Source organism: Prionailurus bengalensis, chromosome B1 (genome assembly GCF_016509475.1).
Source record: "Prionailurus bengalensis isolate Pbe53 chromosome B1, Fcat_Pben_1.1_paternal_pri, whole genome shotgun sequence".
NCBI lineage: Eukaryota > Metazoa > Chordata > Mammalia > Carnivora > Felidae > Prionailurus > Prionailurus bengalensis.
In genome coordinates, this window is record NC_057344.1 from 202134602 (window position 1) to 202161912 (window position 27311).

Below are 27311 nucleotides of genomic sequence, written 5' to 3' on the forward strand. Positions count from 1 at the left end.
CCCTTCTCTTCTCATGCACCCTGTGCCTCTTTGTCTATTGCATTTTCCTTTTTTTTCCTTTTTTTTTTTAATGCTTGCTTATTTTTGAGAGAGAGACAGAGACAGAGTGTGAGCAGGGGAGGGGCAGAGCAAGAGAAGACAGAATCGGAAGCAGGCTCCAGGCTCTGGGCTGTCAGCACGGAGCCCAGCGCGGGGCTCGAACTCCTGAGCCACGAGATCGTGACCTGACCCCGAGTTGGACAGTTAACCGACTGAGCCACCCAGGCGCCCCACATTTCCCATTTTTCGTGAGTCACGTATGTACTTTTTCTTGTTAGGTTATAAGCTCCTTACGGATATAGACTCTGCCTTCCTCCCTTGCGGGGTCAGTGCCTAGGTGGGACGCGGGCGCTCGTGATGGGAGGAAGCCCCGCAGAGAGTCACTGCTCTGGTTAGCTTGCCCAGAGACCTGTAGGTGTGAACTGAATCCCATTGAAACATTGAAATCCGAGCTGCCAAGAAAGAAAACCAATAATGTTGTTAGCCTTTATCTGTCTGTTTATTGCCCCTCTTTTTATCCTCGAATTTTCCTTTATGTACTTTGTATTTCACCTGGTTCCAGATTGGGAAGAAAGAAAAAGAGGGAAGAAGCGAGATTCTACATCATACCACTGCCATATTCCTTCGCTTTCTAGTATGTTGATGGATTTACGTGTTATGAGCATTCTGGGTTGTCTTGGAAGGCCTCTAGTAAAGTCCTCAGAGGGCCTTGTGGGGTTGTCTGCTGGTCTCCCTGCAGCAGCGGCTCTCGGCCCGGCCTCTGGGCAGAGGTGCTGGGGTGTAGAGTGGGGTCAGAGCTCCCATCATAGATTGATCTGAGGCACGGGGAGGTTGGGAGAGGGTCTGACAGGACAGCACGGAGCCAGGCTTGGAGCAGAGGGTATACCTTTCCACCGCCACACTGCCTGGTCAGTCTAGGGGAGTCCCTACGAGGGTCGTCTTCCCCCCTTTCCCAAGAGGGGGCAGTCTGGGAGCCCCGTTGTGAAGGTCACTGTTCAAAGGCCACCTTTTCAGAGCGGGTGGACTAACGTGTAGGAATTCTAGGGGTACCTGGCTTGTTCAGTGGCAGAGCATTGACTTTTGATCTCAGGGTGGTGATGGTGAGTTCAAGCCCCTTGGGTTGGGTGCAGAGTTTCCTTGGAAATGACAAAATAAAACAGAAAACTTAAAATGTAGAAATTCTAATAGCATTGGTGCCCAGGAGTGTGGATTCTTTTCAAAAGTTCAGTTCAGTCAGTTTCAGCAAACATGTTTTGAATACCTGTTACCTGCTTATCGCTAAGGTAGATGTCCTGGATGAACAGGACATCATCCTTGCCCTTGAAGAATTCAGTCTTGTTACGAAGACCAGTTTGCAAGCGGATTATTTTAATTGAAATAGGCACTTTAGTCATAGGGCTCAAACTCCGAAGGTACAGGAGGGTGGATACACACAGTGAACAGGTCCCTCCCCAGCAGCCATGAGCATGTGTTCTGGTACGTCCTTCCAGGATATTTAGGCACGTAGAAGCAAATACACATTTGCATAGATTTTTTTTCTTTCTTTTTTTCTTTTCACAGAAATGGCATTTTATTATAATCGCCTTTCCTTTTCGGTTCCAGTGTGTGGACAGATGTGCTCTGATTTACGTAGCCGGTTCCTTATCTTTTAGGGCATTTGGGCGAATGTAATTGTAGGCCACACGGTAGGTGGTGTGGCGGAGGTGAGCACAGGCTGCCGTGGGAGCCCAGAGCAGAGCCCTCCCGGCAGCGAGGGTCCCAGAGGCTCTCTGAACACCCCTGAGTGTCCCAGGGCAGCAGGGAAAGGAGCAGGGCGCTCGGGGCAGAACGGACAGCACAAGCAAAGGTGAAAAGGCTTGGAGTTTCTCGCGTCCATAGACCACCTGCCAGCAGTTAGTTCGTGGCTTCTCAAGTACAGGACGGAGGTGAGGAGCAGCGGAGCGTGCCTCGGGTGTCCGTTTGTGCCTAAGTTTGTGGCGTAAATGGTCTCCTCGTTGTTCACTCGGTCGCCAACTTGGTGCCGTGCTCTTTGCAGCGTGGGGAGACAGCAGAGGGTCGAGCCGTCTCCAGGAGTTTGTGGTCCGGCCAGGAGAGGACGCCTGGCGGTCAGAGGCTCTGATGAACGGGTGGGGGGGCCGTCCTTGGCCCTTGGGGCATGGCACCCGGCCCACGTGTGCCACTGACCCCAGGGTCCGGGACGGAGCCCGAGTGGTTCCTGCTGCCTGCCACTTGCTGTCAGTAAAGGAGAACCCGTTCTCTGTGCACACGCCGCGTCCCTCCGTTTATATTCGCTTTCCTTTCCTCCCGTGACCCGGATACCTGAGGGCTGACTGTGGCCGGGGGGCCACAGTACTCTTCCCGGAGTAGCCTCAGGACCACCAGTCACCTTTGTTCTCCCAGACCCAGGAGCTCAGTGAGAGTTCTGGGTGGGGCCTCTACCCAGCTTCCGGCTCCTAAAGAGTGGAATTTGAGTGTCCCATCTGGTGGCAGAAACGTTTCTGGTCAGGCTTTCTGGCCCAAATACATGTCTTCTCTGTTTTTGCACTGTTTCCTTCATTCATTGAATATTTCTCGGGAGCCCACTCTGTCCAGGCGCCGGGCTGGGTGCTGGGGACACGCACGGAGCCCTGCCTTTGCCGGTGACATTCACCGACAGCATGTGACTGATTATAGTGTTCACTGGTGTGCCTGCGCCAGGGAGAGGGCACGTCGGGGTGCCTGGAGGACTTGCCAAGAAGTAGGTGCTCGGGGCCGGCTCTCAGCCAAGGTGTGATTTGAAGACAGGCTTGCAGATGAGAAGCCGTCTGGGGGAGAGGCAGAGCGGAGCTGCGGCAGAGGCGCCCGGCCCGTCCCAGCTGTGTTCTCGCCTGCTTTCCCTTCGTCCGTTCTCCGCCAACCAGAAGTTGAATCCGTGCATACAGTGGACGTCCTTTATGCAAAGCGTGGTCATCTTTGCTGACCAACCCAGAAGCTGTAGATAGCGGAGTGGAAAGAGGTCGTAAGATAGTGCAGGTTCATCGGGTGTGTGTTCGGTGTAGCATGGAACGGCACAAAGAAGTCTGTGCCTTTGACTGACATTCAGGGGAGGAGGCAGAAAACATCCTAAAAGCATAGCAGAAACTGGGGTGACTTTAACAGTGGTTTCAGCCTGAGAGGGGGGGCGGCGTGGGGAGGCAGAGGATGGCACACCAGATGATCAGGGACCTGCATGCAGGTGGCGCCTTTTCTTCAGGCCAGCAGGCATCGAGTGTCTGCTTTGAGTGTGCCTTGTGCCCGGAGGTGCACAGATCCGTGAGACATGGGCCCTGCCCGTAAGAAGCTCACTGCCTGTCCTGCTCCAGCCTCCTCTCCATTCATGCCGGCCCCTCCGGCTTGCTCTCCAGCTGCCTCCCACCGTCCGCGATGAGTTCTTTCTCCCTTTCTTAACCTGGCCCCCACCCCCGCGGTCTCGAGACAGGGTTTCACGGTGAGCCATACAGCTGCCCTTGCGCGAGTCAACACCGATCCCTCCACCGCTGCCTGGGACATTTTCTTTTGCAGGTAGGAACTTGTTGCCTCCAAATCCGTCTGCTTTCAGTGGTGCTCTGGGGGTGAGGGTGACTGTGTTGCTCCCAGGTAGCACTGAGCTGCCATCTGGCATAGAGTAGGTGGGCCTTGGAGCGAAGGCAAGGCCCTTCCAGAAAGATCTTAGGGTTCTGTGAAGTAATGTGCTGGATACAGTTAATTATCTTGAACGCTGTAGACCTTGGCTATTGCTGGCTTCATGTGCGTGAGGCTAGCCCTGTGAGTTCTGCTTAGTAAGTAGTCGTACTGACCGCTAGCGTTGAAATAAGCTGGGGGAGAACTTAGTGAGGGTTCGCTGGCCTCGCTGGGTTCTTCAGTTTCTCATTTAAGAGTGTTTCCGCGAGGTTAAGCGAAAAATGAGACTTGGTGGTGTTTCCCGTTAGGTAAATAATAAAAAATCCATTATTGAATCAAAAAGTCTTAGACCCATAAAACAACTTATACGTAAGAGAGTAACAGAATCCTGTCAGGATTGATGGTCATTGGTTGCTAAAATAGCTCAGGTTTCAACCTTGAACACTTAACAATAACAGAACATTCTCTAAAACAGTAAAGACGCGTGCAATATTCACAGTCCTTTATTTGGATTTAGTTTCACCGTCCTCTGGTCTCAGCAAAGCAGATGCTTGAGTTACAAAGACGTTTAGGTTGGTAACTCTGCCTGTACCGTTTCTTTCTGTCCCGCATCGTCTTCAACTCCCTCCTGCCCGCGCGCGTGAAGAAGAGGGTCCTCCCTTTTCTCCAGAGCACTGCACACCAGTGGAGACTTGGGACTGCCCTGTTACTTCTCTGCATTTCCAAAATACAGAAATCTGCCTTACCTGGGGATGTTTATGGGGAATATTCTGCCTCGTAAGAGTTTTTGTTGTGTCTCTAAAAAGATTTTCATTCCACTTCCAATATAAATGCTTCTTAAGAAAAACTTCTTTTATGTGCTACGAACACTTTGGCTTTTTAAATTCACCTTGTTGGGGCGCTTGGGTTCAAGACCCACAATGGGTGTAGAGATTACTTAAAAATAGAATCTTTAAAATAAATAAATTCACCTTGTCTAGGATAGTATTAAAAACACAAAAACAAATGTTAGTTTGGGGTGTCTGGGTGGCTCAAGTCCGTTAAGCGTCCAACTCTTGATCTCAGCTCAGGTCTCGATCTCAGGGTCGTGAGTTCAGGCTCCACATTGTGCTCTGTGCTGGGCATGAAGCCTACTTTAAATTTTTTTTTTTTTTTTTTAACATTTATTTATTTTTGAGAGAGAGAGAGACAGAGACAGAGACAGAGCACGAAGGGGGGAGGGTCAGAGAGAGGGAGACACAGAATCTGAAATAGGCTCCAGGCTCTGAGCTGTCAGCACAGAGCCCGACGCGGGGCTCGAACTCACGGACTGCAAGATCATGACCTGAGCTGAAGTCAGACGCATGAAGCCTACTTCAAAAAAAAAAAATAGTCATCATTTAAAAATCCTGGATTTATAGTTCATAGTTAATAATTCTTGAATTTTCTCTTTTATCCTGAAAGCTTGTAAACTTCTTTCTGTGTTTGTTTAACCTCAACAGTTTCCTGTATTGAACACTGATGTTCAAGGAATGAATAGAAGTCAAGAAAAACAGACTTGGTGGGAAAAAGCCTTGTACTCTCCTCTTTTTCCTGCGTCAGAGTGTGAAGGTAGGTCATTGATTCTTTCGTTCAGATTTCTAATTCGTTACGAGCAATTCTTCCACTATGAGTATCAGTCCAGAAAACATTTACCAAGAGGCTTTCGTGTAGCCAGCATTTGTGAGACACTGGAGACACAGAGATGAGAACTACATCCTGCCCTTAGCCTGATGTGGGGAAAGGCATTCGGATTCCTGAAAGCAGGACCGACCTTTGACCGCATCCGGGCAGGATCCCAGTGAATCGTGGGGCAGAAATCATCAGCTATGGGGGGATCTTCAGGAAGACGCCCAGATGGGGAAGCCGGGCAAGGGCAGAGCCCGTGAAAGAGAACAGCCTATGCTGGGGCAAGAGGATCTCTGGCAGGTGGAGGGAACAGGGACCCATCGGGCCCAGCTGGGTTGTAAGCTGAGGCTGGACAGGCAGGCAGGGAAGGAGCCCATCGGGAGGTTTGGGAGCTCTGCCGAATTAGGTCAGGTTTAACCTGCAGGAAGGGAAGGTCGTTTAAAAGATTGCGAATTGGAGGGTATCTCGGCAGAGGTGTGTTTTATTATTTAAAAAAAATTTTTTTTGATTTATTAATTTTGAGAGAGTGGGGGAGGGACGCAGAGAAAGAGAGACCCAAGCAGGCTCCGCACCATCAGCACGGAGCCCGATGCGCGGCTTGAACTCACGAAACTGTGAGATCATGGCCTGAGCCGAAACCGAGAGTCTGCCACCTAACCGAGTGAGTCACCCAGGTGCCCCCAGGTGTGTGTTTTAAAACCATTCTATCAGCAGAGCGGAGAGGGGATTGAGGAGCAGTTGAAAAGCCGAAGGTACCGACTGGGGCTCTAGGCCCCTGCAGGGGTCTGCGAGTGACAGGGTCAGTGCCTGGCCTCAGGCGCTGCTGGGGGAGTAGATGGGGGGGCGGCGAGGAGAGGTTTCGGAGAGGAGGCCGGGGCTCACTGAAGTGAGTCTGTGAGGGCCGAGCAGCAGGGTGGGGCTGGAGGGGGCTGGCGGTGGGGGACATGGGGCAGCAGCACATTTGGTCTGTGGGCTTCTCGGGTGAGCATGCCCAGAAGCTATAGAAAGTCCTGACCTGAAGTCCGGGGCGAGGCGAGGACTGTGAAGGCCGTGGGCTCGCTCCAGGGGGTGGGCCCAGGGAGACTCTGGGCTCCTGTTTCGGGGGCTCCTGTCGGCTGCAGCGTCTGGTCTCCCCTGTTAGAGCTGGAAGGGGCACGTAAGCCGCCTGTTAGCATTTATACGTCCGCAGGTCTGCCCCGTCTCCGGTTGTTTTGTAACGAACGTGGAGCCAGTGACACTCCTCGCTGGCCACCAGGCCTCGCGCACTCCGGCGCGCAGAACGCCTGCGCCGGCCTCCCTCTGCAGCTCGGCCTCTCCGCCCGGGCGGGAGGCGGGGTGGTTGCTTCTCTCTATTCTGTGAGCCCCAAATCGCCTCCCCCAAAGCTCGCCTTCCTCCTTCCCAGAGGCTCGCTGGCTCCCAAAGTGCAGGGCGAGGGCCTCAGTTGTAGCATCTTTGCTTACCTAACCGCATTTATTAAAGGCCTGTTGCCTTAGCATTAGCTAATATCTGGGTCCCCTTTTATTATTTACCAGGTGCTCTCAATCTGATACGTAGGCCCCACAATAGCCTTGTGAGATGTCAGCTGAAGTTTTCAGATGAGGAAGCTCTAAGATTCAGGTTTGGTACTTTGTCCGAATCATGCGTATTAGCCATCGAGCTCAGGCTTGCGTCCAGGCTGTCTTCCTGTGGTCCAGAAGCTTCGTTCTCTGTGGTAGCTGTCTGTACGCGGTGCCCAGGGGGGCGCCGGGGTGATGGGAGCACAAATCTGGCCTTGGCGTATGTCCATCGTGCTGCACCGGGTGAGTGTTAAGTCAGAGATGAGTTAACAGGAATACAGGTAGGGGAGGCTGAGTGCCCAGAGTAGGGCAGTGAGAGGACCACCCAGAAAGTGCCAGAGGGAGAGAGGGATGTGGCAGCAGGCAGGGCCAGGGGTCTAGGAAGACCAATCCCTCTGGGAGGTTAGGGTGATTTTTCAGACACTGAGTTCATGCTTTTGTTAGTGTGTCAAGGGCCGTCTGCACAGCCTTAGTCTAGTTTCGTGTGTTAGTAAGGAGTCCGTCCCGACTCTCAGCTGTGGGTCCCTGGTGACCAGTACAGTCCCAGGTAGGTGTCGTAAGCAATGGTCAGTGCGTGATGCTTTTTTAATTGTGAGGTGGCAAATACAGAAATTCTCAGTGGATGAGTAACGTTCACCAGGCTTTTGAACGACCTTCCACTCACAACTGCATTAAATCCCTGCACAGTTGCCTTGTGCTGATGGTGGCGCCACAGCCGCCTTCTGTCGGCCTGTGGGGGCGGGGGCGGGGGGGGGGGGCGTGCGGTCTCAGGAGCGGGTCAGCCAGGAAACCAGGCAGCCTCAGCCTTCCCCTCTGCCCCTGAAGCTTCCAGCGTGGCTGATGATTGATAATGAGCGTGTGCTGCTCTAAGGGGCTGACCTGGAAGCTTTCGGCCTCGCTGGGAAGGAGAGGGGGCCGTGCCCTTCGACAGTAGGGCAGCGCCAGGTGCCCTGCGGCGGGGGCGCCCGTCTGGCCTGGAGGCCCACGCCCCGCACCCTGCCTCCTGCCGGCCTTGCCGTGCGTTCACACGCGCAACCACGCGGCCAGCATGTCTTACGCGCCCTCGTGCCGGGCACTGGGAACGCAGAGGCAGACGGCCCTCCTTCCTGCTCTCCTGATTGCGGGAATGTCTGTGCAGAGACCGGAGAGGGCAGGGACGTGAGCCGTGTGACAGTTGGGGCTACCTGCGGGGAGAGGTGCCCCCTGAGAAGCCCTGGCTGGTGCGGGAGCTGGATGCATTCGGCATAGCCTGGGGGGCCCGGCCAAGGGGGAACCGTGTGAGAGTGTGGTGGGGGACGGGGTTGGCCAGAAGCAAGGAGCCGGAGCACCAGGGCCCTGCACACTGTGTCCTGACAGATCTTCCCGGATGGGGGTCTCTAGAGCTCTCCCGCACTGGAGTTGAGATGTTTGGAAGGCTCATTGTAAGTGTGGGTATTATTTAGTCTTAACAGAGAAGGCCGTGCGGGGACTCCGTGGAGATAAAACGGGCTCGGGAGACAAAACGGACCAGGACTCCAGGGCTTCCATGGCCAGACCTTTGGGCCGTGACCAGGCCTTGTGTGTCTCCATCGCTTGTAAAAGGAGGCTGCAGATCGTGCCTCCCCGAGGGGATACTCGCGAGGAGTGACACGCATGGCGTGGGACTGGTGCGTGGTCCTAGCCTAGAACGTGGGGACCGTCCACATGAGCATCGTGAGGAACGTCGTCCGCGCTCAGCACAGACTCCCTTTGGACGTACAGAATTCCTAAAGCAGGACAGGAAGGATCGCGGTGGGGTTGGATGCAGCTGTCTGGGCGCGTCTTCTAGTCCAGGAACTAGTCACCTTCCCTGAGACACTCGCTCACCTGGTTCACGTGGTAACGAACTGGGTGGGGCGTGGGGACTGCGAGAACTTGGTCCGGTGACTGCCCAGAAGGGATGAATAAGCCCGGGTCTGGGTTCATAGCAGCGGTAGAAGGTGTCACTGAGTGCCGGGGCCACATTTGGGGCTGCACACGCGTCGTCTCTTTACCTCGCACAGGACTGTGTGAGGGCGAGGGGGGACCCCGTGGCAGAGATGCGGGAGCTGGGGCTCAAAAGAGGGACAGTGATCTGCCGTGTCACGTCACAGGTGTGTGGCAGAACGGGGGATCCGCTGTGACGTCCGTCTAGTCCCAGAGCCCGAGCTGGTAACTTCGAGGTCCTGAGACAGCAGAGAGAGCTAGAGGTCATGGGGAGCGTGGTGCGGCCGGTGCGGCCTCGGTGAAAGGCCGTCCCTTGGGCACAGCAGTCCTGGAGCGCCGACCCTGTCGTCCCTGGTCTCACGCACGGGGAGCGCGCCATGCCTTTGAACGCCCCGTAGCTGGACCGCAGGCGGCGGGAAACGGATGCTCGGTTGGGGGCATTAGGGGACTTGGACACAGGGATTCAAAGCCAGGGTCTGTGTCAGGCTGGCACTGTGTCTGTGCAGGGGTGCGGGGGCTGGTCTAGACAAAGACAGGAGGGCGTCAGAACCACCTGGGGGGCTTGTCGCGGCTGCTGCCTGGACCCGGGCCCAGCGCGCGGCTCAGTCGGGGTTTCACGTGGGGCCTGGGCAGACTCTGCTTAAAGCTCCAGCGTTGAGAAGCTTTGCGCTCGACGATTGCGGATTCCTTCTAATCGTAGCCTCCAGATCCGTCCCCTTCTGGGGGCCGCGTACCTACCCAAACCACTAGCCGCCTTTCCCTTCCCTGTTGTCCAGATACCGTAACGGCGTCCTTCAGCGTGGTGTGGACTTGGGGGGAGCAAACAAGGCTGCTGCTCTCTCTTGTCACTTCCTCCTGGCTGCTTGTTTCTCGTGTGACCACGTACAGTATATCGTCGGTCTCCCTTCCCGCTCCATACGCTCTTGAGAGCTTGGCCTTGTTGGTCTTCGTCCTGTGTTCCCAGGGCCTGTCACATTACGGGTGCGAGTATTTGCTGAACGGGTGTCTCACGGTGGGATGACAGGCGCGTGTGTTATGCCAGCCTGTTTTTCAAAAACTCGATAAACGGTTTATCAGAATTTTTAAATGGGCGTAGCAGTTTGCTCGTGCACACCTGGCTGGCCAGTGGTGACCGTGTCTGCTCTTAGTGACTAGTCCAACTCGCCGAAGGGCTGGTAGACCTAACTGATCTCACTTGTCAGCAAAAAATGACACAGGAATGTATGTTTCATAACCATGTCTTAATGAAATTTCCCCCCCTCTCCCTCTTTTCCCCTCTCCATTCAAAATGATTAAGAATGTTATACAAATGCCAAGGGAGAGAATGGTATAGAAGAGTGTCCAGATGGTAAAGACATGCCCAGTAACGAAGAGCGTCCATTAGATTTTAATAGGGTAAGTGGACTGTCCTCCTTACTAACTTACTAACGGCCACACACCCCCCCACCCCATCCCCATCTCTGCCACTCAGGCTACAGCCCGAGAGCCCTGGGAGCTCCCGCCCGCCCGCCCGCCCGCCCACTGTCCCGGGTCACCCAGCTCTGTGGGTGTGACCTTCCTCCTCCCCGTGGCCCTCAGCCCACGTCTGCATCGCCTCCCTCCTCGTCTGCTTACCTCCAAGGCTTCCCACAGCCCCTCCTTCGCTCCCCCAGCCTGTCCTTCCCAGTGCCGCCCCGGGCATTTCTGCCCACCAGTTGGTGGACCTGTCGCTCCCCAACGAGCCCTTGGGTGGGCACCACCACAGAGCCCTCGAGCTGGGCTCTGTGGCCAGACTCCGCCTTCCTGTCCCCTCCACACGCCCAGTGCGGCGCTCTGGTCTCAGCCCTGGCACCGGGCCGCGTCGGGTTTCTACAAGCTCCCGGCAGGCAGGCCAGTGAACCGAAGGAAACGTGTCTGTCTTCTCCGTGTCAGCTCAGGTCCCGCGAGGACTTTCCCCCAAATCACCCACAGGCCTGTGGGCCTCCCCCCACCAGTCTGTCCCACCTCAGCGAATGGCGCCCTGCCGCACCCGAGCTCAGCCGCCGCTGTCCGGCCTCTGTCACCTGCACACGCCGTCCCGCCCCACCCGTCAGCTGTTGCACCTCTTTCCGCCTCGTCTCCCGTGCCCCGTCTGGGTCGGGTGTCCCCTCGCTGGCCCTCGCGATGCCCGACCGGTGCCGCCACTGTGCTGTTCCGCACAGACTGGGGACCGCGTGTCTGGCCGCAAGTGCAGACCTGAGCCGTAGCCTCTGCTGGGACTCTGCGACTCACGCTCCTAACCACGGTGGCCTCTTGTCACTGCGCTCTGCCCTCGCGTGCCTCTGGCCTCGCACCCTCCCTTCTCCCTCCTTCCGCGCAGCTGTCTTTCTGCTTCCGCCTCAGGGGCCCAACCAGGGGTGGCGCTGCCCAACTGGAAATGGGGGTGTCATAAGTATGACGGGGGGGCTGCTAGTTCCCGTGGCCGGGGGGAGGGGGTGCCGCTGGTTGCCGTGACGGGGCGAGCTGGTTGCTATGGGGGTGGGGACGTTGCTAATTAAGGTGACCCGGGGGGGAAGCGGCCGGTGGGGGGTGGCACGTTGCCGGCTACTGTGGGGGGAGGGAAGGAGGCCTTGGTAGTCACCTCGGGGGTCGGGGACCATTGCTAGTTGCTGTGGAGGGAGGGTGCTGTTGCTGATCACTCTGCCTGAGTTGGGGGCGGGCACTGGTCGTTCCTGTGACTAGGGAAGGGCTGCCATTTGCATTTAGTGTCCTGGGGGACAGAGGTGCTGACCACCTGGTGTGGGGGGGGGTGGGGGGACTGTCCCACACGACAGGGGGTTTGTAGGACTCCGTGTCTGAGGCCAGGCTCCCGGACAACCTCTGGCTCTTACTCCTATGGGGCTCACTTTTCCACCTTCAGCTGAGGACTCTTTGGAAGAGCTCTTTCCCTGCCCACCTGTCTGGAGTGTGTGTGTGTGTCCTTTCTCCCCTTCCCCGTTGGCCACGTCGCCTGGTTTGCACCGCAGCGTGTGGTTGCGTTGGTTGGTCTGCTTGCTGGGGGCTCTCCCCACGTGGCAGGGAGACACGGCAGGGCGGGGGTCCCCACGCCCAGCCTCGTCCCCACCCGTGGTCGGCACTTAGACTGCTGTTTCTGGGCAGCCCTGATGTACAGAACGTTTTGTCCCAGGGACCGAACATACCGAGTTAGGGTTCTGGACGCCTTACGGATCAGGAAGGAGAGGTGGTTTTGCTTTGAAGCAGCGAAGCTTCGTGGTGTGTAACTCTCCCCGAGAAAACCATGGACTTGTTACTTGATCTCTGTGTCAAGAGTATTTCGCGTAGCCCTTGTGAAAAAAACCTGGCTTTTGATCTGTTGAAACTGTTCCTTTCATCCCAGGTGTCTTCTGTTTATGAAGCAAGGTGTGCAGGAGAGAGAAATGCCGGAGCAAAACCCAACGGCTTCCACAGAAAGATCTCCTCCAGCGCCAGCTCCGGCTCGGAAGGCTCCGGCTCGGACGGTGGGGGCGAGTGGGCGGACCCTGGCGAAGAGGAGCTCTTTTCTCGAACTCATCTCTAAACCTGCAGCGTAGTGCAAATTAATTTTTGAAAACGATCTGTGATGGCAAATTACCCTTTTGTGAGGCCTGTTAATCTAAAACAACAACTTAGGGTTCTTCTTCAATTAACTGATTCAGATCAGTAATTATCTTTCTCTTCTTGCTTATTTTAGAGTTGAGGACAGCTATCCTGTTGAACTTTTTTTTTTTTTTTCCTCCAAGCTGTTAAATTCTTGGCTATTTGAAATAGACTAGATTGTGTTGTCAAATCCAGAATGGGTGTGCATGTGCTTGTCTAGGAGTAGCCCTGCGTTCCGCATCTCGACTGCAGCTACGGTCCTGCTGGCTGCAGCCCGGTCACTGTTACCCTAGCACCGCGGTGTCCGCAACCACTTCCGCTCTCCAGAGACTTGAGCTTTGGGACCTTTAGGCTTTGTTCTCTAAGAACTGGGACCTAGACACCTACCCCTGCAATGGATCGGTGCCTTCCTGAAGGCAGGAGGGAAGCATGAGTGACTCATCCACGGTCTTCATTCAGTCAGATCTCATGTGCATTTGAAGTGGGAGCCGCAAGGGTGTGCTTTTAGAGACTTACACGATACTGTGTTTTCTATCTTAGGATTCTCCCCCCCAAGTATCATGGAAGATACTATGGTGTGTGATTTCTTGCTAGCTGAAGGAGCCAAGGCTTTGGGGTGTCGGGTGGCGTACGAGGCCCAGCGGGGTAGAGAGCGTACCCCCAGCCCGTTCTTACGTTGCAGTTACGTTTATGCCAAAACACCCCTTCCGGGTTGTTTGTGGTTTGGATCTTAGTTGCAAATTATGGTTTGCTGGTGACCTCCATTGACTCGAAGCCTCCAGAACTCTAAATGAGAAACGTCTGACGTGCAGTAAAGGCCACCTCGTCACCCCGAAGAAACCTCGGCTGCTGCAGCTAGCTCCCGTTGTGGCTGTGATTTTAGTAGAGCTTAGATCTCATTTTGTGTTTGAGAGAATGTTCTGGGCAAGTTCTGTGTGGTGGGTTGGGGGCGGGGGGAGTAACAGTTTCTCCCATACCTGTGCGATTGCTTCATGGGACTCGCTTTCCGCTCTCGTGGGGACCCAGGGGTCAGTCCGTCTCACACCAGTCCCGTCCACTCATGATGGCCACTTCCTCGCGCTTTCACGCCGCCGGGCAGCAGGTGAAGCTGGGAGGAGCGGTGTTTGTAAAACCAGATTGTGTTTCCTTTTAAACTAACTCCTTACGAAAAAGACAAAACAAAACAACCTAATTTGTAGCATCAGTTTGGCACGTCTGTGTCGTCAGGAATGGCAGAAAAGCGTGACACAGACGAGACCGCGTCACCACTGCCCTCGGCGGGCAGCACACGTGTGCGGTGACCGGCTGGGGGTGAAGTGGCCGAGGAATCCCTGATGTGCTTCGGGCGCTGGGTGGTGTTGCCCTTCTCGTCGTTGATGACACGGGCGAGCGACCCCGAGGCTCTGGGGTCGTCCCGGTTGTGTGTGTCCTCGCTGTGAGAGACCTGATGGACGGTTGGCTCGGATCTCGCCCCACGGCAGGGTTTGTTTTTATACAGCACATCTTTTGACACTTTAAAGTGGGCGTGTGTGCGTGTGTGTGCGTGTGCGCGCGCGTGTGTAAGGTTTACGTTGCTGTTATTTATTTACAGACTTTATAAGGTTTTATGTATTTTTCTTTCTTCCGGAGCTTCCTAAAAAGTGATTAGCATCTGCACTGAAATACAATTTAACAGCAAAGGCAAAAAAGAATTGGAAGTTGTAAATTCCTAAAATCACTACGGTGACGATCATTCTAGAAATCGTTGCTTAATGTAGCAGAGACCAAATAAATATATTTCAGACACAACCTTTAGCTCAGTTGATTTTGGACAGCTGCTTTTTATCAAGACAGGGCTCCAGGTGGCAAAGGTGCCGACTTCCCTTCGCACCGGTAGGAAGACCCTGCATCTTCCACGGGGGTGGGGGGGGGGGGCGGGAGGGGGGGGGATGGGGTTGGATTATAAGTGGGCAGGGGGATTAACAGATTATGTATTTATTTGTTTTCATAGCTAAGTGGCTGAAGCCTGGAGGCTTTCAGCAGCAGAGTTGAAAGTGTGGTTTTTAGTTTTGTGAATGGATGATCACAAAGAAAAAGCATTTTTTAAAAAGTTGGCAAAACGCTGAAACGCACTGTGGTATGAAGCGCATTGCGTACCCGTAGCACTGAAGTACCCGTTTTCCATTCCTGGGCTGAGATTGTTTCCCCGTGGTTGTATTGTTCTGATTTCACGTACACCAGAGTAACTGATTTTTTGTTTTCTTGTGGAGTTAACACCAAATAAAAAATTTGAAAAACGGTTGGCTGTCTTCATTTATCACGGCAAAGGCTCTTTTCTGAAGAGGCGCGGCCTGTCTCCGCTCCGTGCGGCGGGAGGTGGGAAGTGGCCGGTTCACCTCGTTCGGAAGAAGCTGATTTAGCTCTTACGGGCCTCGCTCAAAGTGTTGGCCTGCTGCTTTGCTGCAGAGGGAGGGGGGTGGTCTGTTGAGAAATGGGTCCATCCCTCCTCCCTCCCTCCCAACTACTACCTGAATCTTGCACAGAACACGGATTTCTGTCTGTAGCTGTAGACAAAACTTCGTCTTTTTGTTCCGGGGGGAGGGGGCGGGACGGGGAGTACATATAAACATCGATGTTTATCGTAGAAAAAGAAATCAGTGTATTTTTAAAAGTATAAGGGAGAACTCTACTTCCATCGCCGTGAGATGGTCGCTGCTAACATTTCTGCAAAAACACTTTTCTCGACGGCTGAATGTATGTTTGAACATACGGAGAGAAGCTTATAGCACAAGGTGGAGCTACACTGCCCCGTGACGTGGGAAATAGGTGCTTACTCAGATGTCTTTTCGTGGCAGGAATTGTAGACCTGTTTAACTTTTTATAGCTGCGTTATTCCAGTCTGTAGATACAACACTTTCCTCATTGCTCAACATTTAAGAACGTTCCTTTTATGTGTATTCCGTATCCTGAATAGCACTAATGCGGACACCTTCAAACCCGTGTGCCCTTCCTTGTACGCTCACTCCTGAAGGGAGACCCCTAGCCTGTGCAGCACCCGTGCCTGTCACAGCGTCCCCCGCCCCTTGTCCGTCCTGTTTCTCTCCACCTGTCAGCGGACACTCAGCTCGGGTTATTTGAGGCCGGTGCCTTTTCAGGTTGGCATTGTCTTTAATCTGGGGCGGAGGAGAATCATTTAAATTTTGTTTCATCCATTTTTTTTATGGTTTCTGGGATGTGTAGGCATGTTTTTTAAATGCTTTCTTCACCTTTAAAAGAGTATAAAAATACGTTTCTCTGTTTTTCTAGAACCCGTATACTTTATGTAGAATCGATTTTTTTTTTCCCCCCTTAAGTAAGCTTCATGCCCCGTGGTGGGGCTTGAACTCACGACCTGGACGGAGATCAAGAGTCGTGTGCTCTACCGACTGGCCCAGCCAGGCGCCCCTGTAGAGTTGATCCTTGAAGCGTGTGTATTTTATACCAGGAGCGAGGCTTAAGGATTCAGCCTCATTTTTTACCAGCTAGTTGGACGGCTGCCCCAACTCCTTTTGTTATAAAGCCCCTATCCCGTGCCCCCCCCCGCCCTGCGCCCCATATCTGAAGTGACCCCTGGATAAGGGCCCTCTTAATGTGGAAACCTAGGTCCAACTGCTGGCTGTGTGACATTGGGTAAACTGATGCAAGTCAGATGCTTACAACAGGGTCTCCTGCCTAGTAAGCACTCTCAGTGTTAGCTTCTGACTGACCGGTCGCTGGGATTCAGGAGACCTCCAGGATCTACCTCTTTATTTATTTTTAAGTTTTTAACATTTATTTTGAGAGGGAAAGTGAGCAGGGGGAGAGGCAGAGAGGGAGAGAGAGAATCCCAAGCAGGCTCCGCACCGTCAGCGTGAAGCCCGACGCGGGACTCAAACTCCCAAGCCGTGAGATGACCTGGGCCGAAACCAGGAGTCAGGCGCTTAACCGACTGAGCCCCCCCAGGCGCCCTCAGGATCTGCCTACCTTAATCATGACTGCAGGGGTGTGACCTGAGCCCTCACCGGTAGAGCAGCAGTGCCCACTCGGGCGGGGAGGTGGCGCGGAGAGCCAGCTCCCCGGAAGTGCCCGAGGCAGGAGTGGAGGATGTTAGCGCAGCAGGGAGGTCCCCTGTGCAGGTGCACAGATCGTCCCCGGAAGCTGCGCCCCGTGGCCCGCGTACTTGCTGCCTGGGTGCCCGCACCTGCCAGCGGGGGGTGGGGGTGCCGGGCTGGGCCTCTGCTCCTCGCGTGACCACCCGGAGCTTGGGCTCTGTCCCCGGGACTGTGGCATCACAGCCGAGTGCTGCTCACACCCAGGGCGTAAAGCCCTCTCTCAAAGTACGCCAAGCGTTCAGCCGCTGCTCTTGTGACCGATGCTGCTGCTCCTGTCACCGCAGACGCCACCCCCGGCAGACTCCGGGCACGTGGGTAAGTGGCCGTGCAGCGCCCGGTGGCCTGTGTCTGCACAGCAGTCCAGGAACGGAAAGAAGGGCCCAGCCGGCGGGTGGATGGCATCACGGGCGGGCTCTGTTGCGGGCACAGAGGCCGGGAAGGGAGCTGCCGCGTCACAGCCGCCCCCAGCTTCCCGCCACCGGCCTTGCGTCACTGGTGTGGGAGAGACGCCGTCAGGAGCGGTCGCCCCACCCGACTGACGAGCGGTGACCGGCGGGGATGCCACCGCCTCACACCGGGACGGTGTCCGCCTGCCTGTGTCCTTCTTCCAGGTGTCCTGCCCTGTTAACCCCAAGAGGTGGGTGCGTTTGCCCCGTTTTACAGGCGGCAAAACCGAGGCACTCGCTAAGGTCTGGCACCCGCTGAAAGGTGGAGCCAAGATTCGAACTGCGTGTAAGTGGCGACCGTAACCGCGCGTCCCGTGGAGTCGGTTGTAAAGAGGAACTGGCACAGCCGGGCAGCGAGGCCACAGTCCGCGAGGTGCGGTCCTGGAGCGGCCGCCCGGGAGGCTGTCGCACCCCCGTCGGTACCTTTCGGAAGGAGCTCCCATCCCCAGGCGGCCCCTTCCTTCCCCTGCTGCATCGATGGCGGGGGGGAGCAAAGCCCCGGCCTCAGGGTGAGGTCCCACTGTCCCCCCTGCTCCGGGTGGTGTCCGGGCCGGGGGGGCCCGTCAGAGCGGAGTCTGGGGTGAGGGGGCAGGTACGTGGGCGGCTGCAGCTGAGACGCGGGGCCACTTCATGGCACAGTCCGGGGAGTTCCATCTCCGCAGGCTTCTGTCCGGCTCCACACACCCCTGTGTCGTGGGCCAGTCAGCCCCACTTCCCCCGCCGACCCCCGGGCTCCTGCTCTGATCCGACCACTGCCTCAGCCAGAGCCCGTCCCCGGCGTCCGGGCCCTTCCCGGCCGTCCAGGCCCGTCCCGTGCCGAGCTTGCAGTCTGCCGCAGGGTCTGGGGCCCGGGGCCCGCCTTCCCGCCCCTGTGGCCGCCCCTCCCCCACTGCCCCAGCCCCTCCTCAGACCCCCAGGCAGAGGGGAGACCCCCCCGTGGGAACCTGACCCACCGTGGGCCTGGCCTGGTGGGGGAGCCTGAGGCCGCTGGCCCAGCCAGGGGACGGCTTCTTCCTTTGCTGCCTTCTCCCTTTGCAGAAGAGGAAGGGGCATTGAAGGAGGCCTGGCCCGGGTGCCCTAAATCCCAGGCTCCACCCCACGGCTCCCTGGGGGTCATCGAGGGCCTCGGGCAAGTCCTGACCCCCTTCCGGGCTTGACTCCAGCTCCTCTCACAGGCCAGGGGCCCCAACTCCTGCTGGTCACAAATGTCAACCGTGTCCACCACATCCTCCTGCAAACGCACGCTGCCAGCCAGCGGTAAAGGGCAGCCCGGTGCCCTGGCTCCCTGCTAGGCCACCTGACGAGCCTCCGCTCTCAGGCCTCGCTCCGGCCCAGTGATCACGGACCGGGGAAATGCTCAGAGACGTGCGGGACCCCCAACTGTCAGTGGCAGACCTGGCCCTTGGCTCCTCGCTGCCCTGCGCTCCTGATCTGGTCGCTACCCCCCCCCCACCCCCACCTGCAAGGCCTCGATACCCCACCCTGGGGAGCCTGCAGGCACCTGGCAGCCCCCTCCCGGCCCACCCCCCTCCCCCCCGCCCTTCACCGCATAAGGGCCTCGCCAGGATGCCGGTCTGGTGGTCCTGGGCTCCTCCCCACCACCCCCCTCCAGTGTGCCCAGACGCCCACCCCCCACCTGCACCACCCCTTCCTGAGCAGGGGGGAGGGGGAAGGAAGTGGAGAGACGCTGATCTCTGGGTGACTTCCTCACGCTGAACCTGGGTCACCCCCACTCACATACGCTTCTCCCAAACTGAGTGCCATCACGGGTGACATTGTTACCCGGACAAGGCTGGTGAGCCTTGGGGACCGCGAGTTGGGGTCTTTTGGGGGCCCGGGTGTCTTCATGTTGGCATTAAGCTGCTAATTGGGAGGAAACATTGATCTCTGGCCTTGGTCTCAAATAGGGTTTGGAAACATTCGTTCGTTCAACAGATCTGTATGAGGATCCTACTGTGCGCCAGGCCCTAAAAGCTGGTGCCGGTAATACATTTTATTTTTCTAAGTCCGTAAACCTCCTTCAGTCCTGGTTCTTTGGCGATAAAGGTCCTACAGCGTCCTCTTCATCTCTCCTTCGCAACCTTCAGAGGGTCTCTCCAGCCCACCCGAGCCACGACCATTCCTAAAGGGGTTTGAGGGCAGGGGTGAGGACCCCTCCAAGTCCCGGGAGCCCTCTACATCAGAAGACTCTTCCTTATCTTACCCCTGAGTTTCCCTGCCTGGCAGCCTGTCTGGGGCCACGGGAAGTCCCGAGGTGAGGCTGGTGGTGAGGCCCAGCTCGGCCCCGACCGGCCGGGCGGCCTCGCCAAGGTCATGCGGCATCTCCGGGCAGGGCACGGGGAGGAGGGAGGCACGACCGCTGATTCTACACACTCGGAGGGGGCGTGGCCCTTCCTCCAGAGTGAGTGACCCGTTTCATCTGGAGAGGCTCTGTCTCCGGCCATCACTGTCCAGATGGGCAGCTGACAGAGTGGTTTCCTTCTTGGCAGCGTCTGGCTTTCCGGCTTTGGCCACCGATCTCGGAAAGCAGGGGAAACCGCTGCTCGGGCACAGCCTCCCTGGGCCTAGGAAACCGGATGGAGTGTGCAGCGAGGAGCCTCCGCCCTCCCTTCCCAGGGCCAACGCCTCCAGCCATTAGTCCTAACTCGAGCCATGTGGCCCTTGGCAAGCCATTCACACTCTCCAGCCTCAGTTTCCTCCTCTGTAAAACCAGAAAGGGAAGACCTATGCCAGGTTTAGAGGAAAGCACGAATAGGTGCTGGGAAGGTGCGATTTCCCCTCTAGTGGCCACCAGAGTCAACTGGTCAAACCACACCAGCATCCCTGTGAGTGGATGGGAGTCTGACCGGCAGCGTCCAGGTGGGGATGCCTCTTGGGAAGGGTTCATCCTAGAGGTCACAGGGAGCATGAAGGGGTGTGAACAGGGGCACCATTTCGTTCTGGGCAGAACAGTGGTCTCCGAGCTTGGATAGGGATTCTTTTATTTTTTAAAAGCATTTTTATTTTTATATGATTTTTAAATTTTATTTAAATCCAAGCTAGTTTAACATACAGTGTAACAGTGGTTTCAGGTGTAAAATTGAGTGATTCATCACTTACATATAAAACCCAGCACTCATCACAGGTGCCCTCCCCACTTAATGCCCATCACCCGTTTAGCCCATCCCCCCACCTATGGAGAGAGATTTTAGAATTAGCTGACACGAAAGAATCTTCTAGAACTTTTGCAGCTTTTCAAAGAGGCTCGCGGTGGCATTTCCTCCCTTTCCTACAGTCGGGCGAGCTCAGGAGACTCCTGTGAATGGAGCTCTGGGCAGGTGAACCTGTCTGGGCTTAGCCTGGTGCTATTGCTGACCTACGGGGTCTTACACAGTCCGTGTCCCTGTTCTGACCCGACTCCTCGTCTGGAGAAAATCATTCGGAGATCATCCAGCCCGCCTCCAGCATAGCAGTGAGTTTGGCTATTTGGTCCTGGATGGAAAAGCCCTTTGGAAACTGTGTGTGAGGGAGCATTAAAGTCATAACTGCATTCCGCTAAAAATAACAGGTCTCCCCATATTCTGCAGCCCTCGTGGTTAGACCGAGATGATGCTAACCCATCAGGTGGTGACACTGACAGCATGGGGACCCGCTAGTCCAAGGTGACATCACTCAAAGTGAGGCGAGCCGCTGACTCCTCATGGGACGTACAGGAAGTACACCTTTGGGCTCTCGGAGTGACCCCGAGACGGGTCCCTGCTTCTGTCCCCAAATCAGAGCTTCCCAAGGGACCCGTTTCAGAGGACTTGGCCAAATGTCCTCTGGGGGCAAAATCGCCCTCGGCTGAGAACCACAGCTTGAGATGAAAGTCTAAGTTTGTAGGAAATGGTGGGGGGAGAGGAGCTTGCTAAATGCCACCACCAGGCGGATCCACAATGTGGAAAATTCTGCAAGATACGCGATCCCGTGTCACCAACAAATATATGGCACAGGAGAAACAAAGGAGGAGCTATTTATTTGTCTTTCTTTTCAAATTTTTGTTTAAATTCTAGTTAGTTAACATAGAGTGCAATGATTGGTTTCAGGAATAGAATCTAGTGATTCATCACAAGTGCCCTCCTTAATGCCCATCACCCATCCAGCCCATCCCCCACCCACCTCCCTCCCTCAACCCTCAGGTTTTTCTCTATCATTAAGAGTCCCTTATGATTTGGGGGCATCTGGGTGTGTCTGTCGGGTAAGCATCCGACTCTTGATTTCGGCTCAGGTCATGATCTCACGGTTCGTGAGTTCAAACCCCACGTCCAACTCTGCACTGACAGCACCGAACCTGCTTGGGATTCTCTCTCTCTCTGCCCCTCCCTTGCTTGCTTTCTCTCTCTCTCTCAAAATAAATAAAAATAAACTTTAAAAAAAATGAATAGATTCTTCTGAAAAAAGAGAGACTCCTATCATTTCCCTCTCTTCTGTTCCCACCCGTCCCTTATGTTCCTCTGTTTTGTTCCTTAAATTCCATGTAGGAAAGTGATCATATGGTATTTGTCTTTCTCTGACTTATTTTGCTTAGTGGAATACACTCTAGAACCATCCATGTCGTGGCGAATGGCAACATTTCATTCTTGATGCGACTGGTAGTGCACTTGCTGGTCTTAGGGTAGTTTTATTTTCAACTTGCTGAGGGACCTCCACACTGCTCTCCAGAGTGGCTGGACCAGTTTGCACTCCCACCGATGGCGCAAGAGGGTTCCCCTCTCTCCTGCTTCTTCGCCAACATCTGTTGTTGCCTGAGTTGTTCATGTTAGCCATTCTGACAGGTGCGAGGTGGTATCTCATGGTGGTTTTGATTTCTATTTCCCTGATGATGAGTGACGTGGAGCATCTTTTCATGTGTCTGTTGGCCATCTGGATGTCTTCTTTGGAGAAGTGTCTGTTCATGTCTTTTGCCCATTTCTTCACTGGATTATTATTTTTGGGGGGTGTTGAGTTTGGTAAGTTCTTTATAGTCGGTTAACCCTTTATCCAATATGTCATTTGCAAATATCTTCTTCCCTTCCATCAGCTGCCTTTTAGTGTTGTTGCTTGTTTCTTTCTCTCTGCAGAAGCTTTTTATCTTGATGAGGTCCCAAGAGTTCATTTTTGCTTTTGTTTCGAAGGGGGAACTATTTTTTGTTTAATTTTTTAATGTTTATTTATTTTTTGAGAGAGAGAGAGACACATGAGCAGGGGAGGGGCAGAGAGAGAGGGAGACACAATCCGAAGCAGGCTCCAGGCTCCCAGCTGTCAGCACAGAGCCCGACTCGGGGCTCAAACTCACAGACGGTGAAATCATGACCTGAGCCGAAGTCGGACGCTTAACCGGCTGAGCCCCCCAGGCGCCCCATCAAAGGGGGAACTATTTAGATTAAAAGGGATGTAGGAGATCTATGTACCAAGTGCAGTTTGTTGCCTTTGAAACTTGATTTGGCTGCTATAAAAAGACATTTTTAAAGATAATTGGGACGTTGGGATATATTGAGGAATTCTTGTTAATTTTATCAGGTGTGCTGACAGTTTTGTGCCCACTTGAGCAGCACATCCACCGACACTGGGCGACACGGAGACCAGCGTGGCCCGACACGGTCCGTATTTCTTCACCAGCCTCCACCATTCTCTGAAACAGGAATCGAAACACAGAAGAAGGCCAAGAAAAAGACTGCTGCTGGGGATGTGCATAGACCAGGCTGTGACCTGAGATACACTTCAAAGTGCAGGGAAAATAGACCCCCGTGTGTGGGGAGGGTCAGGGTTGAGCTGCGGGCCTGGGGCTTCACTGCACCGTGATGGCTCCTTGGTAGAGATTTGACACCTTCCACAATTACACTGGTTCTGAAGATGAAAACAAGTAAGTCCGAAGTGGGGAAAGTGAGGTTTTCGCTCAGCAGTGGAGCCTAACTCTGACGAGTCCAGGTGGGGTCAGAAGGGACCGTTGCCGGGCCACCTGGGTGGCTCAGGCGGTTAAGCGTCCGACTTCGAATGTCCCAGTTGGTGGGTTCGAGCCCCGCGTGGGGCTCTGGGCTGACACAGCTTGGAGCCTGGAGCCTGCAGACCCCTGCCTGCACTGGCGCCCCTCCCCTGGGTTCCTAGAGGCCGACGGACAGCAAGGCTTTCACGCCCTGTCTGCCCCAGGGAGGGGCCAGTGTCCGCGCCCCTACACGGGTGGCCCAAAGCCTTGCTGGGCTTCACTTCCCAGGGCCAGGCCGATGCGGGGCAGACAGAAGAGCCTTCCCACCCTTCAGACCTCGGGACTCCCGCCAGATGTGTTAAACTCCCCTCCCCTCCCGCATCAGCGCACCGGTGTAGTGAGCCGTTAGCCTGGGACGGCGCCCCGGGTCCTGGCTCTGAACCTGGGCCTCTTTTCTCACCCTCCGTGGTCTCCCCGCAAAAGCCTCTGGAGGGGCTTGTGGGGGCCTCCTGCGCTTGTACGTTTTCGGTTCAGACACCTGCTTGGAGCCCTGATGGGGAGCTGAGGCAGGCTGGCCGGCCTCTGTGTCCCCCAGAGTGTGGACCCGAGTCCGTGCACCCCGGAACCCACCCCCTCACCTCCTCTGAGTGGTGCTGCGCGTGCCCCCTCCTGCGCGAGGACCCCCACCTGCCCCTCCCTGATCCCACTCGGCCCCCCGTCTCCCCAGGAGCCCTGTCTTCCCAAGTCCTCCCAAGAGCCCACGGATGTGGTGATCGACGGCCAGCCCCATCTTACAGGTGAGCAAACCAAGACTCAGCGAGGGGTGAGTGTAGTGTGGGTGGGGTCTCACCCCCTGGGGCAGGAGGTTCAGATCCTGCCCGTGTACTTAGCTGCTGTGGGGCCTTGGCCTGGAAGGTTCCCCTGTCTGAGCCTCAGTTTCTTCTCTGTGACCCAGGCAGGTGCAGGGATGAAGGGAGCAGACACACGTGAGGTGTGGTCTGCCCTCCTCGGTGTGGGTCCCGGCTGCCTCCGAGGGACCGGAGGACTGTGCGGAGACCCTACAAGGCAACGGGGTATCCGGGAGGGCGGCCGGGAGCCCAACACGGGTGCGGTTGCTGGGGGACGGCAGCACCCAGGGTAACACTGGGAGTCACTCACTGGAGGGCCCGGGCCCTAGAGCAAGAAGGGAGTCAGGGCTTCCGGGTAGAGGGCAGAGCCGGGGCAACAGCTCGGATGTGAGGACCACCCAGGTAGTTTGGGTTGAGTCTGGAGAGACCTCAGGCCCGGTGACGGAGCCTCACGGGTGGCCACGAGGAGTGGCCCACGGTGGATCATCACGTGTGGGACAGAGCTGCCCCCTCTGCACCCTCCTCGTGCGCTCCCACGTGGGGCCTGACCCCACAGCTTCTAAATCAGGCTCTGCTTTCTGATGGTGGCAGTGGCAGGCGACTGAGTGATGCCTTTAAAAAAACGAGGCTATTTGGAAAATTCCACTGTGGTATGCTGGAACGCGGATCTCCACCCCCAGGCACTTTCTGTTTCCTTTGTACCCACAGCCTTAAAGGCCTCCAGTCCTGGGCACCTCTTAAGATTCAGGAAGCCAGAAGCCACAGGGGGCCCCCGGGGGGCTCCCCCTCGCCCCAGCAAGGCCATGCGTTCCATAAGTTGGAAGGTCCATTGGTTTCATCGGAACTCACTTTTTCTCATCTATTATGTGGGGTGCTCTGGGAATGAGCGACCTTTGATGTGGGGCCAGATCCACCTGGGGTCAAGCATTCCCAGTAAAATGGGACAACAGTACAGCCTCATAGGGTTGCTAGAATGGTTGGAGACGCTGTTGCAGAGCGTGGACCACGCAGACCACAGGCACGCGGCTCTGTTGCGTTGTCTGGCGGTGCACGGAGTCCCCAGCCTCTTGGAGCACGAGCCCGGGAATGGGGTTTGCCTCGTTTATCTCAGGGCTTCCGTACGAAGGGGCCCGGGCCGCACAGCCCTCATCCGAAGGTTGACTGTGCTTCTTGAAATCCACTGGTTCCCCATCAGTGGACATCTTAGTACGTCTTCGTTATAAACAGAGCACGTACTTGTCGGGAAATCTAACAGCTTCAAAGTGTGTAGGGACAGAAGATAATCATTTGTGTTCTGATACTCACTCACGTCAGCGTTTCTTCCTGTTAATGCCTGTGGAATATTCCATACTCTTTGATTATACTGTAATGTGGTTTTAAATTTATTTTTGAGAGAGAGAGAGGAGCGTGGGCAGGTGAGGCGGAGAGAGAGGGAGACACAGAATCCAAAGCAGGCTCCAGGCTCTGAGCTATCAGCACAGAACTTGACACGGGGCTTGAACCCACAGACCTGGAGATCATGACCCGAGCTGAAGTCGGACGCTTAACTGAGTGAGCCGCCCAGGCCCCTGGGGCAACTTTATCAGGGTAGCTCCTTTCAGGTGTGTTATTAGACCGAAGAGATTCTACGTTATAATTTTTTTCTTTTGCCTTTTCCTTTTTGGAGCCGTGCCTTCCCTTGTTCGTGACTGTGTTACTACCAGTTCTGCCTCCCTGCGTTCACTGATTTTAATCTACTACTGGTAGGAAACAGGTCACTGCACCCGTTAAAACTGTGAGTGGGGCACCAGCTCGGTTGGTTAAGCGTCCCAGGCTCGGTTTCGGCTCAGGGCAGCATCTCACGGGGTTCATGAGATCGAGCCCCAAGTCCAGCTCTGTGGCTGGCGGTGCGGAGCCTGCTTGGGATTCTGTTTCCCGCTCTCTGCCCCTCCCCCGCTCTTTCTCGCTCTCTCGAAAAGTAAACTTTAAAAAGCCAAAACAAAAAAACAGTGGGTAGAGTACCGGTTGAAGGCTCTGGGGTGAGGGCCTGAGGCCTGCTTCTGGCAGCAAAGCGCGGAGGCTCACGGTGGCTTCTCTGGTTCTGGCACTTTTCAGTCTCTGTCTCTGGTTTTCTTCTCTGGGCCTGAGGTTGTGGGAAGGCTGACCTCCGGCCCCGTCTCCGTTTTCTGTTGTTGTTTTTTAATCATTTCGCTCGATTTCCAGAAGCAACAAGAGAACCCCAAATTCCAGGCCCTGTTTCCAAGAAAATGAGCACTCCCATGTCCGTGGTGAAGGAGGTTAACACAACAAGGAACAAAGGCAGAAAGGACATGCTTTCTGGTGGATTTCTGAAAACGCGTGGCCAGGGGGATGCTCCTTTGAAATAAACCAAGCTGTTCACTCCGCCTCCACCTCGCGGGGACAGTCTGGCCCTGGTGGCTCTGAACAGAGGCTGGGGTGGCAGAGGGTGGGCGGGAGGATGGCGAGCGGGCGAGAGCTTCTGCACAGCAGAAAACAAGCTTGGGGCTCCCGGCCGAGCAGCCTCGCTGCCCAGCGCCCGTTTGCTTACCTGCAAAAGGCCAGTCACTGCGCCAGCTTGGTGGGCTGTGGGGCTCAACTGTGCTAATGGGGTGAACAGCCAGGAGGGCACAGAGCAGCTGGGATGGCACCGGGTACGGGGCCAGCCACGGGCAACATTTATTCATCCATCAACAAATATTTATGGAGCTCACATTTGGGGGCTGAGGAAGAGTCTGAGAAAATGTGCGTTTGGGAGACTAGATCCCCCTCTCCTGAGAAGGGATGCAAAGGTGGTTTGGCAGGGCAGGAGACCTCTGGCCGCGTCCTGTGCCCACCTCCTACCCCACTTGCCCTCTGGGCCTCAGTTTCCCCTCTGAGGGATGGCCTTGAGGACCTGTCAGCGTCCTGACGCTGTGCTTATGACCCTCTGGGGTCTGCCTCTGGTCGGTTAACCATGTTCCCTACAAGGAGATGGCGCTGAATTTGGAGGTGGCCTGTCTATCCGCCCCTTGAGACTGGGGATCGTGAGGGCAGGAACTGTGGGGGGTCAGTGGCTCTGGTGTGGCCAGAGCCCAGCGTGGGGCTGGTATAGGGGTGGTTTCCATGGGTATCAGACACCTGCTCCTGCTTAGGAAGCCTCCCTGCCAGGGAGGCTCAGAGGTCAAGGCTTGAAGATGACCTTCCATGGGGTGGGGTCTCTGAGGACTCCCAGCACCCCTCCCCCCACCCTTGACCAACACACTTTCTGCGCATTATATTACTGGGGAGGTGCCAAGAGCTCCTCAAACATGCCAGAAACTGACAAAGCCAGACAATTTTTTACATTTAGCCGTCACTGCCATTTCCTTTGTCTCTAACCCTCACACAACTTGCGCGGTGAAGGTGCAGTGAGCCTTGTAGGTGGGGCAAGCTGGGGCAGGCGGGAAGGCTTCTGGGCACAGCCGGGGAGGGGTCGGCCAGTCCCAGGCCTGGAACTGAGCGGAGGGAGCTGACGGCCACCGCTCGCTCCTCTGCAATGGCTTTGCGGCCCTCACGGGGAACCACGGTAGTGAGCATCATTCTGGGCAAT

General features: G+C 55.7%; 1 protein-coding gene across 6 annotated transcripts in view; it reads left to right on the forward strand.

Annotated features, from left to right (window-relative positions):
* Positions 1-22622, forward strand: part of KIAA0232 (KIAA0232 ortholog) — a 94495-nt gene extending 71873 nt beyond the window's left edge. For 2 of the 6 annotated variants that reach the window (XM_043573025.1, XM_043573027.1), the window contains 4 exons: positions 602-673; positions 5160-5268; positions 10124-10221; positions 12182-14695. In XM_043573025.1, coding sequence (XP_043428960.1) covers positions 602-673; positions 5160-5268; positions 10124-10221; positions 12182-12361 — 459 coding nt within the window. In that variant the 3' untranslated portion in view covers positions 12362-14695. Of the gene's footprint in view, positions 1-601; positions 674-5159; positions 5269-10123; positions 10222-12181; positions 14696-22492 lie in introns of those variants that run through there. The other 4 variants (XM_043573028.1, XM_043573026.1, XM_043573029.1 and 1 more) reach the window with 4 other exon arrangements.
* Positions 22623-27311: the final 4689 nt, after the last annotated feature.